Here is a 20,915-nt window from a genome sequence, read left to right as displayed (position 1 = left end):
GCTGGAGATGACCTGGTGTGTGCAGTGGATGCATCTCTTGGAGGAGGTGAGGCTGAAAGGAGGTATTTGGTAGGAAAGAACTCAATTCTCAAGGGAAGGAGAAGGAACAGGGGCTGCCATGGGTCACTGGGGCTCTATGGAGGGGACTAATGGCAGTGGTGGGCTTGGCACTGGGTTAATGGTTGCACACAATGACCTTAATGGTATTTTCCAACCTAAATTATTCTATATATCTTTTTCCCCACCATAACTCTTTGTCAGGACGGCAGGAGGAAGCTCTGGCTCTTCCCTACCCCAACACAGAGTCCAAAGTTACGTGTTCTCATACTCCCCATTCGTGCTGGAGGAGTGGTGTAGGCAACGTGTGCCCATCCATCTTATCCCTGCTTAAAAGTTTAATTCCAAAAGTTTATTCTGACAACTTAAAGGCTTGTTATGCTTCCTCTCCTGGACGCCTGCCCAGACCACAGGGTTTGCCAAGGGATCTGTGAACACTGGGATGGGACAGAGAGGAAGAGCAGGACAGAAGCACTCTGGACTGTAGGGATTTTTTCCATGGACAGCAGGGACAAGGAACTCTGCACACCTGAGATGCTCTAAAAACACCTGGGTTTATTATTACAAGGGTGGTGGGTAAAGAGGGCTTTGCCTTCAGCCACCAGCCTGGGCTGGAGCAAAGCCCTAAAGAGAGAATGGGGAGAGAGAGAGAGATAGAAAAGAGCTCAGGGGTAAAAACAGGGCAGGAGCAGGGGAAAAACGTGGGGAGAAAACAGGAGCAAGGGAGGTGAGAGAGAGGAGTGGAGATGGGCCACGAGAGGTGAGGGAAGAAGAGTGGAGGAGAGAGGAGAAGAGAGGACGAGAGCGGGGAGGAGAGGACAAGAGAGGATAAGAGAGTGATCCTCTTGTGACAATACAATATATCCTTTTTTTCTGTTGAATATTCTAATTCACATTGACCAACCGGCGTGAGATACAAAACCTACAAACTTTGCATTCAGCCTATAAGAACGACTGCATTACCATGTCATTTTACTCTCTATAGACTTCTTTCTTATGTATTTGTTCCTGGATGTCTTTGCCAAGGTGGAAAGGCAACATTCTCGTCCTTTTGTCAGCTCATCCCCGTCTTCCTGCCTGCCATGCTCACATCTCCAAACTGGCTTTCATTCCTATTTCACTCAGGTTTTACACCTACAGTATTTCTTGCCATGCAGTCATATCCATAAGTCCTTCCTGTCCCATCTTTCCCAACACTGGACTCCCCCTCCAGATGTTCTTTGGTGAGTGGGCAGCAAAGAGCCAAGCCCTGGTTCCCCTCCCTGCAGAGGCAGAGCAGGTCGTACCTCGGTGTAGCCCATGCTGGCAGCAGCAATCAGGGCCTGCTGGATGGCGTGGCTCTTCTTGAACACCCCCTGCTGCTGCCCGGCCATGCTCCAGTCACACTGGATCAAGAACTTCACCACCTCCAGGTGTCCCCTGAGAGCGGCATGGACCAGGGCACACTGCCCGTTTTTGTCCAGATGATCCACCTTGAAAAGAGATGAATAAATGCAATTAAACAAAATCATGACCGACGTATCTTTGCTTCTTCAGGATTTCCAATCCTGGTTTCAAAATAATGCCACATGTACAAAGAGTGCATTTTTCTGGTAAACTATCACTTCCATGACCAGAAACCAAACATTTCCAAAGCTACGTCCCAGGCTCTGGCATTATCTTGGCCACAAATGTTTGCTTTGGGAAAGATATAATTACTTTTTTAGGTTTCTTCTGCTTTCTTCAGACTATAAAAATATTTTTCCTTTGTGTCCTGAATCCAGCATTCAAATTTTCTTGTGCCCTGAAATCATGCACATTGGTATTATCTCCTTTAGCCATATCTACAAAAGGAAAACCAGTTTGTTTTCCAGGTTTCAGTTCTTTTGAGAGTCCCAGAAGTGCCCCAGCCTGCAGTCACACACCGTAACGTGAACTCAGTGCAGGCACAATCAATAGGAATTAGAGACAGTGCTTGACATCCCTGGAGGAACATATTTGGTTGTATTTTGGGGCATGGTTTCCACTTGATGCCTGAATACATCAACTGGGATTTTTAGATACTATCCCAACAGTGATACTTGGAGAACACAAGAGAGGTAGGCCAGTTATCATCCTCCTGCTGGTTAACCCCTCCTGGGCTCTGCAGTGTACTTTTTATCATAAAAATAAGAAATAATTATTATATTAACATATTTTTTACTATTATTAATTCACAGAATGGTTTGGGTGGGAAAGGACCTTAAACACCATCTCATTCCACTTCACTGCCATGGGCAGGGACACCTCCCACATCCCAGGTTGCTCCAAGCCCTGTCCAATCTGGCCCTGGACACTTTCAGGGGATTCAGGGGCAGCCACAGCTGCTCTGGGCACCCTGTGCCAGGGCCTGACTGCTAAATTACATATGAGAAATATTTCATACATTATAACACATTCACATTAATAATCTATCAATATTTCTCCTTTCTCAACTCCTGCAGTAAATCAGTATTGCCGTTTTCTGCAAATATCTCAGTCTTTAAACTGCACCAAACTGTGTTTTGAGGTTATTTCCTCTGTACTGTCAGGAATATTCAAGGAAAACTACGAGTGGCGGGATTTCTGTCACTAAACTCTCTCAAAATATCCAACAAAAGCAAAATTCTTTTTTTTCCTTCATACCATTCTCACATTATTACAGACAACACAACCCAGCAAGATCTAAACAGTCCCTCAGTCATCCTGACATCCATACCCAAACTACACAAACCCATATTTTGCCTTTTGAACTGAAATTAAAGATATAGAGGAAACCACAAATTGTTTCCAGGAGGCTCCACTTCAAAAATCAGCATAATTTTCTTCTTCAACGAAGTATTTCAACTTGACTCATTATATACAATTAAAACTCCAAACACTCATCACAGAGCTAAACAAAGGGGATTTTTTCTGGGCCAAGCCTGATGAAAATTTTTGGAAAATGTGTCTCAGGAAGATATTTAAAGAACGTTTTGTGCTGGAAAAGCAGCGTTGCCATTTTAACCTTGCAAGGTTCAAGGATTTCTCCAGAACATCCTTATTGCAGGTCAGCAGTGCAGCATCACTAGGCAGCTCCTACCTCAGACCTGAATTCCAGACACCACTCACTGACCTTCAGGAGTTGGGTGTCAACGTGAGCCTTTTAAACCCACTACATTTTAGCAGAAAAAAAAAACCACCACCAAAGCAGCCTCCTGGCTTCATCTGCTGGAGGATGTTCCCTAGTAAGTGCTCCATGTCCTGCCTGCAGCTCCTACCCAGCCTTGGAGCAGTTTAGATCAGCTTTTGAGCGGCGTGGCTGCTTTACCTTGGCCCGTTTCTTGCACAGCAGCACCACGATGCTCAGGAAGCCGGCGGCGGCCGCGTAGCCCAGCGGGGTCAGGCCGCTCTCCGAAGCGGCGTCAACGTTGGCCCCAAACTCCAAGAGCAAAGCCACCATCTCGGCATATCCCAGGTGAGATTGGACACACAAAATGGGGGCGTTGTTCAGAACCTCCGTCCGGTAATTCACGTTTGCGCCTCCTAAAATCAGCAACCGACTGACCTGCGCAGGGAAGGAGAGTTGTTGGCTGAGCTTTATGGGGAGACAGGAGCTTTTGGTCAGAGCAACACCCCAACAGAGACCTCAGTACACCTCCAAGCAAACAGCAAAGGACATAAAATGCTGAATAAAAACATCTGCCCAACAGATGGTCCCGTTTGATGCAGATGGAGCAGTTTAATCGTTTCCCAAGTGGCTGGGAAGTGGTCTGAAGGGTGCGGCCGCCCTTTGTGTTTTGGAAGAAAGTCACTCAAGCTCTGCTGCAGCAACTGGGGACATGGCAGGGACGGGGAATCAAAACACACTGAGCTGGAGAGAGCTGTGCTCAGCACTCTTCCCAGACGATTCACCTCTAGGGCTGGTTTGGCTGTCCCACTGCACGGCTCCCTCTGCACTTGGTGCCAGTGGAAAAGGCTGCACCTGATGCTGGAGAGTGACAAGGAAGGGACATGGGGACAGACACTGAACTCACCTTGCCTGGGTGGGAAGGACCTGGGCTAAACATCCTTTCCATGTGAGAAAACATTTCCAAACCTGTATCTCTGTCTGAAATCCTTTCTGCTGTAGACGTGGGCTCACCTAAGTCAACACATTCATCTCACCACTGCGAAAGAAGTGCCTGAAGCAGCACGTGAGCCCCAGCACATGTTGGACTTGATGTCACCTCAGAGTTCATGCCTATCTAAGCCAAAGCCCTTTACATGTCAAGTTTCAACATCAGTTGTTGCATTCCACATCTTTGGGAAGGAAAAAATCCCATTTTGCACAGGTACAAACTCACTATTTTCTCATTGCAATGAAAAGGACATCCCTGGCCAATGTAGCAGAGTTGACAGACTACCCCAAATGATAAAAAAAAAATCTCAGCTGACTGAAGGCCTCTCCTCAGCTCAGGAAAAACACCCAGAAAGCTGCTCAGCCTGGACACTGGACACAGTGAATAATGCTCTGCATGGTCACTGCCCATTGCTGGAGCTTCTTGTGTGAATTCTGAACCCCCTGGCTCTCCCCATCCTCCTCCAGTACCTTGATGTTCGGGGTGTAGAGATTTCTCAGAGATGCCAAAGCCATTGAAAGACCTTCAGTACTGTAGGAGATCCAAAGGCCTTGCAGGATGGAGGAAGATACCCCAACTTTTTTACTCAGACCCTGAAAAACAGAAAGTAACTTAGATCCAAGCTTATGAATCCACTCAGTTACACTGGGCAGATCCTCTCGAGTCTCTTCAAAGGAGTTTCAGGACAATAATAATGACTACACCCAAGATAATGTGACAATTTGCCATATCTGACCTTCACAATCAATTAATAAGCTTGCAGAAAATTACTTGTAAAGATAAAGTAGCCACCTCCAAGATCTAAGTAGGCAGGATTTAACTGTGAGCAACCAGATCCATTCAACATCCTCACAAAATGCCATGTTAAGGAGCACAGATTGCTGCTTTTTTTTTTTGTTTGTTTTTTAATAAAGTACACAGTATCTGCTCACAATAAGATATATTCAGGAACTTTCGACCACAGCCTGGAGCAGATATCTCGTACCAGACTGTCTCCAACTTTTCTAGTTGCTGTCCATGATCAGGTTGTATATAATACATTGAAGCTCTGACATATTTTCCAGCATCCCTAATTGGCAGAGCATAGTGAAGCAGGTTTTTCCCTCCTGTGGACGGAGCCATAATTTCTCCAGAGCCAAGAGATGGGAGGGAAGAGCTGGATGGAGGAGCAGAGGGGTGGGATGGTGGCTCCAGCCCTGAATTCTGCCGCTCTGCTACTGATTCCCCATGAAATCCTCCTGATTCCATGGAAACCGCACAGGCATCTTGAACGGCACATTTAATTCTGGTTTGATATGCAAACCCTGATTTCTGCTTTCTTGGTCACCTCCACCTGCAAAACAAGCAGGGTCCCAGTTCTGGTTTGTGGGACTGGGATGGTGCTGGTGGAACAAAACCAGCAGCACAAGGTGGGATTTGTTTCTTCTGAAGGAAAATGTGTGGGAATCATCATCCCAATCCATTGCTGCAACCTCTAATTCCTCTGTGTGAAAGATAATCTGCAGCATCATCCCAGCCATCAACAGATTTGTCACTTGCAACAGTTTTATCACCAAAAGAAGCAATAGATTAGACAAGCTCTTATAAATAACAGCTCCATGTACTTGTTTCCTTAAAATTCAGAGAGCTAAATCAAGAAAAATACCTGCTCGTGTTGAGGAAAAAAAGAGCTCAGGTTTTTGAGCCACTGTTAAATGCTTTTTTAAAAATGACACAACACAGGATATTAGAGGTCAATATTAAATTTCATGAACTCAGAATGGTGAAATTGGAAAAGGAAAGCGGTTTTATAATAGATGGTTAAAATAATTTAAAAATAGTTATACTACTATCAAGCCCATAAATAAGCTGCCTGAATCACCATCAGGGCCAAGGAAAAGGGTAGATATTTTGAGAATAGCCCTCTGAAGATATTCACAGATGCTACAGAAATCTTAACTGTTGCATTAGAATATAAATATATATACACACTTAGATATTAGTGCAAGACATAAAAGGTGACATTTACGCTTTAAAGAAAAAGTGCATTCAACACTATTATCACTCAGTGGCCATTCAGGCAAAAGCCTGCCCTATTTCTCCTTTTACAGCTCATATCTCTCTTTTCTAATTCCCTCTTCAGAACTTTGGAGCAGCAAACACAAATCCCAGCTCCACACAACATCAAACCAAAATACACCATCAGTGGTTCCCACTTCATTGGGACCATCCAACGTGAGACCAGCGTACAGCCTGACAATTTGAACAATTTTGACAGACTCCACAACCCCCAGTGTTCAAACAGTTGTTTTTTTTTCCAGTCCTGTCTTGTATGCAGCTGTCAGCATCTTTAATTTTTACCTTATTGCCTCCTCTGCTAATTAGCCATCAGCCTGTACAGAATCCCAGAATTCCAGACTGGTTTAGGTCAGAAGGAACCTTAAAGCCCATCCCATTCCATCCCCCTGCCATGGGCAGTGACATCTTCCACTAGGCTGCTCCAAGCATCATCCACTTCTGCATTACTGACACTTTAACTAATTTAAGATGAAATTAAAGCCTTCTCTTTGGCTGATCTGCAAAACATACGTCAGCCTGAAGTTTGGATCTTCTGCACGTTTTGTGTCCTTTTATTCCATGCCATGCTTTTCAAGCTGGCTTTCTATATGCTCCTGTTAAGACTTGCAACTGATTTAAAAGACTAAAACATTTGTACATTTTTTTTTTCTCCTAAACTGAGGATGTTTGTGTTTAAAAGAGAAGACAAAACCATCAGATCTCAGCCAGCAGTTGAAGATGGGAAGGTGAAAGTGCCTTCCCACCCCACATGCCAGGTCAGCACTTTGTGTCTGTGCATCACTCACTTTTTTTACACCTGTAAATTCCAAGTGTTCCATCATCACCTTGCTAAGGTACCAGTGGATTCAAACTAGGAAGGATTGGAGAAGGATAAACAAATTTTTCTGCTCTGATTTATCAAAGTTTGCCTCTATATCCAGCTCTCAGTACTCCCTGGCTGGACAAAACGCTTTAGCTCTAGTCTAATATATTCTCCTGGCTTCCTGATGGGTACATAAAATGGAATTATAACGGCACCAGGCCTCCATAAATATCTTCAAAATTAGGATCTTTGTGTCTGCAGAAAGATCTTTGTGCCTGCTGCTGTAATATGGCAACTTGAGGAAAAATACCCTGAATTGATGACCTGACATGCTCCCGACTTGGCAGAAAGCCTATGGCCACACTGGTAATGGCTTCAGCAGAAGATCAGCCAGAATGAAAAGCCTGAATGGGAAAAATGCTTGTTTAGAAACAAATACAACTGGTAACAATTGGCAAAGAGTCTGTGCACGTAGTCTTGGAAATATTTTCCGTAAAGAACGCTCGAGCTCTTAGATATGGTGTGCAATATTCCAACCTAGTGCCTCCTTCAGAAACGAATGCAGCTCTTGTTTCGCTCAGTAAACATTCACAGACCCTCAGTAAACACTCGTTAAAACAAGCGATAAAAATAGATCTATTCACGGAAAAGCAAAACACTAAATTATGACTTCTAATCCAGCTAATTCAAACCCTTTCAAAACTTTGTAGTACTTGTAAGCAACGTTCTGTTATGATTATCAGTCACTGTGACACTGGTCTTCCTGCAGGGTTGGAAACCCAAGGATTTTGCTGAGTGATGAGGAACAGAATGCTGGACTGACATTTGTCATATGCTAAATGGCGTTTTCTACTATTGTAAATATTGCTCAATTAAACTTGGAATCTATTGGAAACTTATCCACTTAATGAAAATTATTAAATGGACAAGTGAATCCCTGTTATTGGTTCCCACCTTGGCAGAGTAGAGAGGGGCTGCACCCTTGGGTCCTTTTGTTTTCTATTCCTCAGCCTATCTTCAGCTAATCACCGTCTTCCTGCCTGCCATGATCACATCTCAAAACTGGCTTTCATTTTTATTTCATTCACATCTCCAGTATCTCTTGCCAGGCAATCATATCCACAAGCCCTTCCTGTCCCATCTTTCCCAACACTGGGGCTCTTCCCTTGGGCTCCAGTCATCATCTTCCCAAACAAGGAGACTTTGCTGCTCCCCCTGACTGTGAATCCAGCACAGGGAATACAATAAATAAATAAATCCAACAGGAGTGACACAAGGCAGAAATCACCTGTTGGCTCTAGGAACAGAAACCAGAGCGCCAAAGCCCTCAAATCTATCAAATCATACAAAGACCAAATGAAAAAAGCCTTGTTTTTACTAGTATTAAGCACTCACAGGTCCTAATAGTTGTAAGAAATTCTGTATTTCCTGTGACTTTACAAATCCACCCTCTCATTCTCACCTTCTGGTGCCTAGGCCAGCAGGAAGAATGATTTAGTTAATGGGTCATATTGATACTCACATCCAAGTTTGTCTTTCAATTACCCAGCTCTTAAATGTCTGTGTGAAGAGTGAAGATGGACCAATCAGCCAATTTCAACAACGATTGAATTTTCCCATCACAACCTAAATTTCGCATTAGACTCTTCAAACCCACTCCTTTTAAAAGATTTCCTTTTTTTTTTCTAGATGCTGCAACAGGAACTCATCTCTCAGGGCAAGAAGCATCTCATGGTAGAAAACCAATTTTAGGTAAGGAGGCTATCTGCTGAATTTACCATCCGAAGGAGGGTTTAATTTTAAGGATTTCTTAGATACCAGGGCCAATTTTCTAAAGCTCACTTCTACGTGCTTCAGCAGCCTCAAGCAATGACACTTCTTACACCAACCCCACGACAAGACGAGACCTTCATTTGAATTTTTGTTACCTTAAAAATATGTGCCTTCAGAATGTGATGTCCCAGTTCAATAGTTTGCTGTCTGTTTAATTTTCCTTCTTGTCGGGAAAACCAGAAGGCGAGCAGTGTGTGGCCACTCCTAAAATCAGAAGGAAAAAGTATGTTAGTATTTCTTATTGCACCAGCAAAAGAACTTTGGAGGACAAAAATGCAAATCCTTTCAACCACACCCAGCTTTGGGGAAACAGAACTGGCTGAATTCTCACTTGTAAACCAACAACTAATTGCATCTTTTATTACTGGTGATCACTGAGAGCTCAAAAGCCCCCAGACATCAGCAGACAGCAAAAAGTGCCCCCAATATATTTTCTATGAGCAGACGTAAATTTAGAAACACCAGAGGTACAATGTCATGAAAGCTGAAATGTTACTTCTATATATTTAATTTATATATTAAATATATATTAATATATTTATAATTAATATAAATATATTAATTATATTTATACTTTTATATATGTAATTTCACAGAGGACAACTACATTTGCAAAGCATGTAACCAACCTGAAGTCACTAGAAAATGCCCTATTTAAAATATCCACACTTTGAATAAAATGTCCTTTAAATGACACCTGCACTCATTACACTGTGGACAGTCCCATGGAGTGAAACAACTTTTAAAACTCCTTCTAAACATGTTCTCCAGCTTTTCCAGTAATAAAGATGCATCTGACAATGCCCTGCCAGATTGATAACCACAGCAAATTAACTGAACTACACACCAAGTCCTGTTTAAGGCAAAATATAATAAAACAGACAATAACCTCTGTTGCTAGAGGTGATTTTTACTGACATTTTTAAACATTAAAACATTTACAGATTTCCATCTTGTAACGCTGCAAGTTCAACGTGGCTGAATCTCAAAGATGTGAAGAGATAACTCTCCACAGACATACAAAACACACAAAGTGTGAAGTTTTAATACCATTTCTGGGTGAGATCAGCAAATAGCTGCTCCTGCAGGTGCCCCACACACATGTGGATGCCACAGCAGGAGATAAAGTGAGCAGGGCAGGAGCCCGAGACGTTCCATGCTGGGACCTCAGGGGTCTGTGTGATTTTTTTTCTGGTTTTACCAACAGAACTATGGTGAAAAATATTCTTCCTTAAGCCCCTGGATGCTCCCAGGGGAGTCCTTTTAAGCCACTTCATTTCTGGAAGGAGATAAAAATGTGACTGCACTAAAAGCAACCAAACCCCTTCCAGCCAAGGAAAATAAAATACGCTATCAGCTGTGGCTTTAAAAGGGCTTTTAAGGACAGGAAATGTTATTAGCTCATCCCTGTCTGGTAAAGCAAAGAAATACTTTGGTTGGCCAAACATCTAGTAAATATTACACAAGACAGAAGCTTTCGCAGCAGTGGGGATTTACCAGCTCATCCCCATTCAGGGTGAATTACTGTCCATCTCAAAATAAAACTCAGAAAAAAAAAAAAAAAGGTGAATGACTCGTAATGCCCTGGCCAGGTTTTTTGGCAAGGTGCAGCCTGAGCCCTGCCAATGAACCTCCAATGTTTGGATGGGTAACACAGGGATTTGTGTCAGCAGAGCCCAGTGATGCTCTGTCAGCCCTGGTGGTGCTGGGAGGAGAGGAATGTGCCTGCTGGAGGATCACATTTGGCACTGTGATTCCAGGTCTGCTCTGCCCGGGCAGAAATAAACAGGATGGGAATGATGGAGTGGCCCAAAGTAGAACTTTAAAAGGTGTCTGATCACAACACAACAACCACATGGTTTGGGAGGCAGCATCCAGAGACCCGGGGGCGTGGTCAGCTTAACAATATTTAGGGTTATCTGGGGGCAGGGGTCCAATCCCAAGCAGGAAACAGGGGCTTGACTTTCCATGTCAAAGGTCCCGAACCAACAGAAGACCAGAACTAGAGACATGAACTATTTTGTAATGATGCCCAATTTCCATATCCCATCTCCCATGGTCTCAGGTTTATGGTTTATGGTTTCTGCCCAGCCTAAGGTATTATCCATCTCAGCTAGCTCAGTTGCCACACTGGAGAAGAGGGATGAAAAACAAATTGCATTTTTCTTATGAGGCAGGATTTGATTCCCCAGGTTTGGACAGGTGAGAGAGCACCAGATCTCCATTTACAGGTAATAAATCGTTGCACTGGTGGGGAATTCTGTTGTGCTTCATTCCAAAATGCAGCTCTGTTTATAGAGGCACCATCAACTCAAGTAACTGCTTTCTGAAATGCTTTTTATCGACTGATGGTACTTTCACTCTTAGGGTGACTTGGCCGTAAAAAGAAACTGAAGAAAACCCCCTTTTTTTGCCTGTCAAGTTGCTCTCCACACCTTGGCCTGGCACACGGCCCGTGCTGGGATTCCACTGCTCCACTCTTCCCATGACTGGAGGAAAAGCCTCTCCAGATGGTGACTGTGCCCATCACGACACAGCTTTGAGTGCTGAAAATCCATCACCATGTCCTAGTGCACAGGGCAGCGCCTTCCATCCCGTGCATCTGTGCTGTGAGAATTCTCCATACAGCACCAACAGAAGGGACAAAACATAAAAAGCTGGAACAGAAGGGCCCTGAAAGTGGTTACAGCAGCTTGAGTCAACCCCAGCCTGTTGCCTTGCCTTCCTTTGGCTCTCCCCCTCTTTGGAATGGGAGGAGAATGTCAGGCCTCTTATTAGAGGAAATAGATAAATGCATTTGCTCATTACACTCTTTAACTTCTGAGAATGTCCATGAGGATGAATGAGAAACAGATCAGAAGGAAATGAGTGACTAGGAAACACGGCTGGAGTGTTGCTAGACACTGCTGGAAATGGAGTGGAACAACAACTGCTGGATTGAACCTGGCCCCATTCAGCCAGATAATGAAAACCTCTAATTGCCATAATACACTCGATCCATCCCAACAAATCATCAGATTCACAATGCTGCAAGGGGTTTTGAGAGGGGCCAAGGTGTTCACCTCCACCCAAAGGTTGTTACCAGTTCAAGAACTTGTAGGTCACTGACAATGAAGCTGGAGAGAGACTCTGGACAAGGGTCTGGAGGGACAGATCAAGAGGGAACAGCTTCGAGCTGACACAGAGTAGGTATGGATTAGACATCAGGAAAACATGCCTCCCTGGGAGGGTGGGGAGGCCCTGGCACAGGCTGCCCAGAGAAGCTGTGGCTGTCCCTGGATCTCTGGAAATGTTCAAGGTGAGGTTGGACGGGGTTTGGAGCAACCTGGGACAGTGGAAGGTGCCTGGGCCATGGCAGCAGGCTGGACTAAATGGCCTTTAAGGTCCTTTCCAACACAAACCATTCTAAGGTTTTATCATTCAGAACCATCAGCTCCTTCCCTTTCTGGGGAGATCCTCAGGCAGGGGTTTTTAGGAGCTGCATTTTTCTGCTCCAGACTGCAAGTGGCTGCACACAAGGACTCTTCAGCCACGCCCCTCTGCCTCTGTGTTCTGCTTCCCAGGAGAGCAAATAATACCAGTTTTTTTTCCTCGTTGGTGAAAAACTATTTGAGAATGTTTAGGAAGGCTCTGAATGGATCTGTAACTGCATTTAATCCTAAGCATGAATTGAAAACCCAGAAGATTCTGAGGTGCCTGTTCTTTGCAGCTCCCGCCTGACAGACCAGGGCAGGTTCCTCAGTCAGCTCCTAAATTGCTTTTCAGCTGCAGTTGGAAGGGTATTTACCTAAATTTAATTATAGACATGACTTTGGTGTTATGAATAAGGCATGTAGGAACTACCCCAGAATAAAGTAGAGTATTCATGAGTAATACATTACCTCTGCAATGCTTCCCAGACCTTGGCTTTTGGCTGCTTGATAAATACATGTTCTGTCAACATTAATTGGAAACTAAACCAGACTGCAACAGCACAGGCTTTTTTTTTTTTTTTTTTTTTTTTTTTTTTTTTTTTTTTTCTTTAATACAGCAGAGTGGCAGTAATGATTTCTACATCAAGGAGCTCAGTGAAATGATACGCTTTGAATTTCACCACTGCGGAGTTTATCATCAGAGATTTTTCTATTTTTAATGTAAGATTTCTTTTTTTTTTTTTTTTTTTTGTGAAAAATTAATAGCTCTGCCAGCTCAGCTCCTACAGCTTTAATCTGCTCTCCGTGCCTGTATCAACTCCTGTAATGGTCAGGAGTTTGCCTAGATGGGCACATATATGTGTGTATGTACCTATGTGCACATATATACAGTGTGAATAGAGATACATAATTATATATGTGTAAGCATAAATATATATATATATTTATATATGTAAAAAAGACATAAAAATTAATGTCTAATCATCCCAACACCCTACGCAGCATGAAGCAGTGCTGAACACCCTCTCAGGAAAGAATATTTTCCTAATATCCAATTTAAACTTACTCTCCCTGTCAGCTCAAAGCCATTCCCCCTTGTCCTGTCACTTCATGCACTTATAAATAAATCCTGGATCTGATCTCTACACATCCGGTCCCTTCTCCACCCAAACATGAGTCACACACAGTTCTGGGTGCAGAGCAGGATGTTGGTCCCCAGGTGACCCCATTCCTCATGCCACAGCTGGAAAAGGACAAAGTCTCACTGATAAAATACTGATGTGACCAAAGAGCACTGAAGGAGAATGATTATAAATACAAAAGAAAAATATTAAAAGCTTCCAGATCTGTGTGTGTGTCATCTAAACTCTTCCAGTTCTCAGGTAAAAAAAAGATTTTAAAGGGTATAAAATTACTCCAGTGTTAAGGCATTGCAGCACTAGAGTAAAAGGCAAGCAAAAAAAAAAAAAAAAGAGAAAATCAGTTCTGTTTGCTTCTGAATCTATCAAAGACCAAATTCCCTGATTTAAACCCACATCTCCCTTCTTCCAGCTAATCCCACGAAAACATTCCAAAATCAAGAGATTTGACACTGTGCCCAGTGAATCTGGTCTTCAAAAGATGTGTATTCACATTTTATTCAGCTCTGCCAAGTGTAATGTCAGAACTGCAGTGCAGAGAGCGACGTGTGCTCTGACAAAGCCCAGAGCCTCTTCCCTTGCAGAAGGAGATCTCCATGTCTGCCCTGCAGAAAGGCCCAGCTCAGCTCCAGGAGCCCCTCTCAAAGGGACAGTTTATCACCTAAATTGATTTATTGACTATTTTTTAATGTACTCTCCCCCTCTGATGTTATAATTGCAAATTAACTTGGAAGGAATTCACACTATAAAAAAAATTAAAACAAAACAGTCAAGGCTACTCTCTCCTGCACTGCTGGAAGATGATTTTGCTCTAAAACTGGGTCTTAATATTTGAAGAATAAAATAATAGGAAGAAATTCAGTAACATTTCTTCCTTTGATCGATTTCTGGTTAACTCCACTCCACTCTTCTTGGTGGCTCAGTGCCACAGGATGGATTATTTGGTGAATATTTTCTTCCATTTAGATGTGAAAATGGCCCAGCAGACAGAAGTTTAATGTCCAGGGAAAAAAAAAAAAAAAAAAAAAAAAAAAAAAAAAAAAAAAAAAAAAAAAAAAAAAAAAGAGCAGATTTTATGAGGACAGTAACTTAAGATACTAAATATATTCAGCCCCCCGCTGCATCCCAGTGCTGAGGTTTGCATGTCTAATGAGCCAGTTAAAACGAGCTGCTCTACTGATGTCCTTTATGGTGGTAGTGATCACATCTGCTCTCCATCTCATCTGTCATCATTTATCATCCCTCTGCCTTTTCTCCTCGTCTCTTCCAACTGACGCTGCAGCTGCAGCTCTGACTGCAGTTCAGGGGAAAACCTGCAGGGAGGTCACTTCACTGGACTGCTAAATCCCTGTTACACATCCCCAGCTTACTACCAGTGCCTTAAGTAATTTATTTTTGACCTCTGACTTCTGCGTGAGATTACAAAGGGACTCTGGAGAGAGACACTGGACAAGGGTCTGAAGCAACAGAACAAGGGGGAATGGCTTTCCAGACTCCCAGAGGGCAGGGTTAGATGGGATGTTGGGAAGAAATTGTTCCCCACGAGGATGGGGAGGTCCTGGCACAGGTTCCCAGAGCAGCTGTGGCTGCCCCATCCCTGCAGTGTCCAAGGCCAGGCAGGAAGGGGTTTGGAGCAACCTGGGACAGTGGAAAGTGTCCCTTCTGGAACTGGATGGGCTTTGAAGTCCTTTCAACTCAAATCACTCCACGATTCCCTGACTAGAGTTAATGTCTGAAGATGCTGGAGATGCGGCATTTGCATACAGTAAGTTTCCTACACTCATTTTGTTTAGTTATTGCCCGTGACTTTTACATTTCAAAATGTACTGGGTTCCAAGTCATGCAATCAAAAAAGCTTTTTACTCTGGAAGACATATGGGAAGCCTAAAAGTTGTATTCTCAGAGTCAGCACTCCATACTTGGGTGAACAGACTGGGTTTGCCTCTCCAATTTACTGGAGGACACGACGATAGACTCATCTCTCTGATTCACAAATATGGCAACTCATGAAATATGGCTTGAGGGTTAAGTTAAAAGAGTGAGAAATGTTGTACTGCGCTGCATTATTTTTAATCTTCTGCTTGATATATAAGGAATTCAAATAAATTCTAAACCCATTATTCTGCCTCACCTTGAATTCAAACAATGCCTTTGCTTTGCTGAGTAAAATCCATCCCTTATGGATGTGGAGAAAACAATTAAGACCTACCCTGGGTTTGGTGAACATTTGGTCATTTCAGCTGAACAATCAATTTGAGTGTATTTTAAGAGCTTTTGAGAGTCTTAAAATAAAAAAAGAGGAAGAAAATAAATTAATCCATGCAATTATATATAAAATATTATATATAATTATTATATATATTATATTATAATATTATATATAATCAATGCCCAAGTGAGGACTGATCTGGGGGTAATTTTTAAGAAGTTAAGCTGTGTAATGCAAAGACCATTTAAAACTATTTGTTGGATCTTTGAATTGTTAGAAATATCACTTTCACCAACTTCTTTTTCTCCCAACTTTCTAAACGAATTATCTTTACACTAAAGACTGTTTTTTGTCAATCAGATTCAGCATTTCATCAAAATAAAACAAAACCCCCTGATTTTCCTCTAAAGCCCTCACTCTATCATTTTGCTGGGTAATACATAAAAACATTAATTTTGTGTAGGAAAAGTCTCCACTTGCAATGTGATCCCGAGAGAAAAAAGGAAAATGTAAAATACCTACAGCATATTGTACTAAAAGACAGCTCTGGCAGAAACCATGGCAACTGGGGTGTTAGATGAGAGCTCTATCCTCCTGCCTGGATTGCTGCTGCGTGTTTATCCACGAACTGTATCTTGATTTGAGGTCTGAGCAACAGATTTGGTTTATGGATCTAGAAGAGGAGGTAAGAGGCAAGGAAATGGCCCTGCTGAGGGTTCATAAAATGTTTATCCTTCAAAAGCCACCGCCCTAGGAACAGCAACCAGGAGCAAACCTACACCAACAGCATCACCTCTGCCAACTCCCAGCCCCACGCAGGTTCCCCCCCTGGGGCAGCGTGTCCACGTCGTCTTTGCTTTTCTTGGTTTCAAGTGTTTGAGTTTTTGCAGCAGCTTCTCACGCTGCTTCATGTTAAACAATATGTATTCTTAGAATTTATCTGTGTGTTTTGCATTTTTGTTCTCTGAGAGAGAACTTAACTAATGGTCATATTGACCATCACCTGGATGGCAGGTCCCTAAAATCAGGTGAGGTTTGGCTTCACCAAGCCAGAGGTGAAGCAGTTGAGGTGAAGATCTAAAATGCTTCATTTTCCTGTGGTCCCAGGGATGCCAGGAAACCCCAATGCAGCACAAAGAGCCTCTTCCCTCAGCCACCACCACCAGCACACACAGCATTGCTTGGTCCAGTGCCACCCTGAGACACAAAAGCCCAAACTGGGATATTCATACTGGCAAGAGCACTGAGAGCGTCTTTTTCTCGAATAAGAAAAGAAAAAAAATCTGTGAATCTGCTTCAAAGGCCCATGTGTGGGGTAGAGGAGCAGCCTGGAGAGATTCACCTCACCCAGCCTGGTCCATACTGGGGACATTGCCTGGGGAGCCCATCACCCTGAGATTCCTCATAACTCAGCTGGAGGAGATGCTTCCCAGGCATTCCTCATCTGACCTACTGCAGCCTTTCAGCTCAGGATGAAATGAATCACTCTTAATTTCTCTCCTCTGACTATAAAGCAAGTCTAGACAAGTAACTCAGATGTTTATACTTAAAGCTGGATAAAGTAATTTCACTTCTGGGGTCCATATCTGACTACAGCTCTCTTACTGCCTTGCCAGGGCACATTACTCCATTTCTGCCTCACTCACAGCCCCTTCAGCAGCAGCAGCACAAGGATAAAAGATTTTATTAGTGTTGTAAAAGCATGGAAAATAATTGCATAGTAGTTTCTGATGAAGTCTGGGCAGAAAGAAGCACTGCATTAGAGCAGAATTTAGGTTTAGAAATACCAGTGTGGGAGGAATGTGCAGAAAAAACCGTTTTCTCCACGCACCAGTCACAAAGGATTGGGTCTTTCCCTAAAATGTTTGATGTTATTTGTCAAGGAAGCCACTCGGTTGATGTGCTGGCCTGACAGGCTGGGGAGGTCGTTACTGCAATGCTGGTGAAGTGCTCTGACAATTGCCTCACTGGAGCTGGGTTAAAAACTGGAGGGGCTGGGAGGGGGTTCCTCTCTGGGGACACCAGCAGTGAGAATGTTGCCCTTCAGAGCCAATTAACCTTTGCTTTGGGCAGCAAATGCAGAATGAGGGCTCAAAGAAGAGGGTCAGTATCTCAATGGGCTAACCAAAACCCCAGAGGGTGGAGAGCTGCTGTTTTTCTTAAAAGCATAGAAAAAAATGTGTTAATTCCTGGACTCTGTGTTCCCCCTTTCCCCTCCCCTCTTTTCCATGCTTCCCAGAACAGGAGAACTCGCTCTCACTAATGAAATCTGGAAGATTATCCCAGCTGCAGTGCTGGGATATGAGTGGACACGAGGCCCATTATCCCAATTTCCTTTGTCATGGCCTCACACCCGGACACTCTTGTCAGGGTCAGTCAATTAAAAGCAGCTTCACAAACCCACATTTCACTTCAAAGCTCCTCTGGCAGGGAAAAAATATCAGCCTCAGCAACCTTGCTCTTCACGTGCTTTGACATGGTGTGGTCAAACTGCTCCACCTACGACAATCCCGAGGAGAGCTCTGTACAGTTGTCATGTCTTCTCAATCCCCAAGTGAGCAGAAGGAAATCCATCTGGCTGTGAACAAACCAGATGCAGACAAAATTTTCACAGGCTACTGGCTGTGAGCTCTGTCAGTGGCCAGCTCTGCTTCTTTTCCAAGAAATAAAATGAAAAAAATCGTTATTTCTCTTAATTGCTGCTCAGGGTTTCCCATGCTCTGAGCTCAGTAGCAGCTGGACAGGAGGATTTTTAAGGAGTGTCGGTAGCTCAGGGATCCCTCTCAATTAATCTCTGGATTGTATCTGGTTGCATTAGTTACCATCAGAGCATAATGCAATTTGTGCACATTATACATCAGATATATATATATATATATATATATATATATATATTAGTTCTCCAGTATGTATGGGCTCATGCCCATGGTCCTGAGAGCCTGTTGATGCACTGGAATTTCTTTTTGCCTGTGGGAAGAAGCTAAGCCAGGTCAGCTCTGTGGGGATACTCTGCTTGCACAGAGCGTGAGTGGTCCCCATAAAGTCATTATTAATTTCCTCACATTAATGGCACATATGAGATGGAAAGTGATACCTGAAAATCTCCTAAATGGTCTTGAGGGCAGCACGATGTGCTTGTAAATGCTTAGGAAAGGCAGCACCAAACTCAATGTTGAGCAAAAATCTTTCTGGTGACTTGTTGAGTGAATACAGCCTGATTTGTGCCTTTGTGCTGATTACACGCTTTGTTTCTGAGCAAAACCACCTAAAATGCAGCACATTTGGAATTTCCTTCTGAATCTGGTATTCTGAGAGTGCCCCTTCCACCACTGTGAGTATGAAGAGAACTTCTGGACCCAGAGCCCCCAGGTTATCCAGCCACAGGCACCCAATACACGCCTCACCCAGCAGGGAAGCATCCTGAACCCAGACTCTATTTTCAGAGTAATGATGGAAAAGCAGTGACTTGGAAAACACAGTGATTTTTTTTTCTGAGTTGCTCTTGTTAGGGATTATTCTGGCAGGTGCTGTGTGATCAGTCAGAATTGCCAGGAGTATTGGTCACCATCCCCTCACCCAGCTGACAGCGACCTCTTCTGCAGCCAGGCCACACAAAACCTGGTGGGAGTGACTGGGATGGAGGAAGATCTCAGCTCCACTGGAGCAAACACCCCACAGACACAGCAAACAGTGCAGAACAGCATTACAAGCACTCAGTGACTTCCAAGCAAGGATATTAAATAATTCTTTGATCTGAAGGCACCTGCTGCTGTGAGATGCTTCACCAAGGGCTCACTCAACAGGAATATTGTCAGAACCCACTAAAAAACAAGAAGATCCCTATTGGGAGGAGCTATTTCATATTTTTCTACAGCAGCCTGTTTACCTCAAAATTCAAAGTGGTAAATTACTCTGACACCACTAACAGCCACCTTGATCAGCCAAGTGCTTTCCAGCTCCAGCAGATACCACGAGATTGTCTTCAGACTGACCACTGGGTTATTGACACAACCTCGAATCTGAGTGTTTCCCTGATTATTATGATCGTATTTTAAGAAATGGGCAGAAAAATGAAACAAAACTTATGAGGATAAACGACGAGAATTGTAGTCAGATCGTCTGTTTCCACTTGTCATTTACAAACAAAAGTAATGCTGTTGATAGAGATCACTGGGCTTAGAGGATAGAAATCTAAACGTGATTAAATTCTGTTCCCTGTGAGCTAAACCAGGAACTCAGCTGCTGTCAGGATGGAGATTACAGATGCATTTACAGTCCAAAATCACTCCAGAACAATTCTGCTATTTTGTTTTCAAAAAAAACCATTCAGTAGAACTATGAGGAGCACAACTTGAAAAAGAACCAACTGCAAAAGATGTGTCCACACTACTCATCTTTCCACTTCTTATCTCCCACTTCCTGTGCTTTTGATACCTTTGGAGAAAGGGATGATGATTCCCCTTCTCGTAACCACAGCCATGTGCAACCTCATAAAATAAAAATGATTCAGATTAACAGTGCAGAGTAACACGTTAGTAAGCTCTGATTTCTCAGAGAAATTTGCTTACCTTGGATCACAAAGAAACTTGGTTTTTTCACCTTCTTCTCTCCAAATAAGCCATTCTCGGAAAGAGGGGTGAACAAACATTCGCGTCATGTCTCTACGTTTGATAAGAAACATAGAAAGGTTCTCCATCCTCTGCTGAAAGTCCTCCCACTCCAAAGTGCCCTCAATGTTACCTGCATTAATGGCCTGAAAAATATGTTCATCTGTTAATGGGTGCAGAGAAGCCACTGCCACGTTCAAGAGAGGCATGACCCGATCAAAGGAAGACTGTGTTGGGAACTTCATATTGCACTGCAACAGGTACACTTCGGAAAGGGACACTGGGACCACTTTGTAGCTGGAGCTCTTTAGAACTAGGTATCCTTTCTCTATGAGATCAAAAGTAAGTTTCAGGTATAGGTAGGAGCCTTGGCTCAAGGTCTTGAGGTGAGAACTGAGTTTGCCAAATGTGGTGTTGTCCATTTTGCCGTTGAGCGAGATGTTGTTCTGGATCTCTGAGCTGCTGTGGATCCGGTGAAGGATGTATGCCTGCAGGTCCTGGTTGATGGCTTCGTTCTCTTCCAGTCTATCCAAAAATATTCTGTGGAAGGGCAACAGCTTAATTATTTCCTACAAAGAAAGAAAGAAAAAAAAAAAGACACTCATGCTGGCAGTGTTTACTATTCATTAAGTAAACTTAATTTCTATTACAATAGCACCTTTGAGATTCCTTTAAGACCTTCCATCAGGGCAAGAACACT

At 43.2% G+C, this 20,915-nt stretch overlaps 1 protein-coding gene across 1 annotated transcript in view; it reads right to left on the bottom strand.

Annotated features, from left to right (window-relative positions):
- Positions 1–20,915, bottom strand: part of TANC2 (tetratricopeptide repeat, ankyrin repeat and coiled-coil containing 2) — a 124,549-nt gene that overhangs the window by 17,570 nt on the left and 86,064 nt on the right. Inside the window, exons 13-17 of the mRNA XM_083877449.1 lie at positions 20,177–20,784; positions 8,943–9,051; positions 4,625–4,747; positions 3,365–3,601; positions 1,344–1,529 (exon numbers count right to left, since the gene is read on the bottom strand). Of these exons, the coding sequence (XP_083733575.1) occupies positions 1,344–1,529; positions 3,365–3,601; positions 4,625–4,747; positions 8,943–9,051; positions 20,177–20,784 (1,263 nt within the window). The remainder of the gene's footprint in view (positions 1–1,343; positions 1,530–3,364; positions 3,602–4,624; positions 4,748–8,942; positions 9,052–20,176; positions 20,785–20,915) is intronic.

Source organism: Zosterops lateralis (genome assembly GCF_965231275.1).
Source record: "Zosterops lateralis genome assembly, chromosome: 24".
NCBI classification, from domain to species: domain Eukaryota; kingdom Metazoa; phylum Chordata; class Aves; order Passeriformes; family Zosteropidae; genus Zosterops; species Zosterops lateralis.
This window is presented reverse-complemented; position numbering and strand designations above follow the sequence as displayed.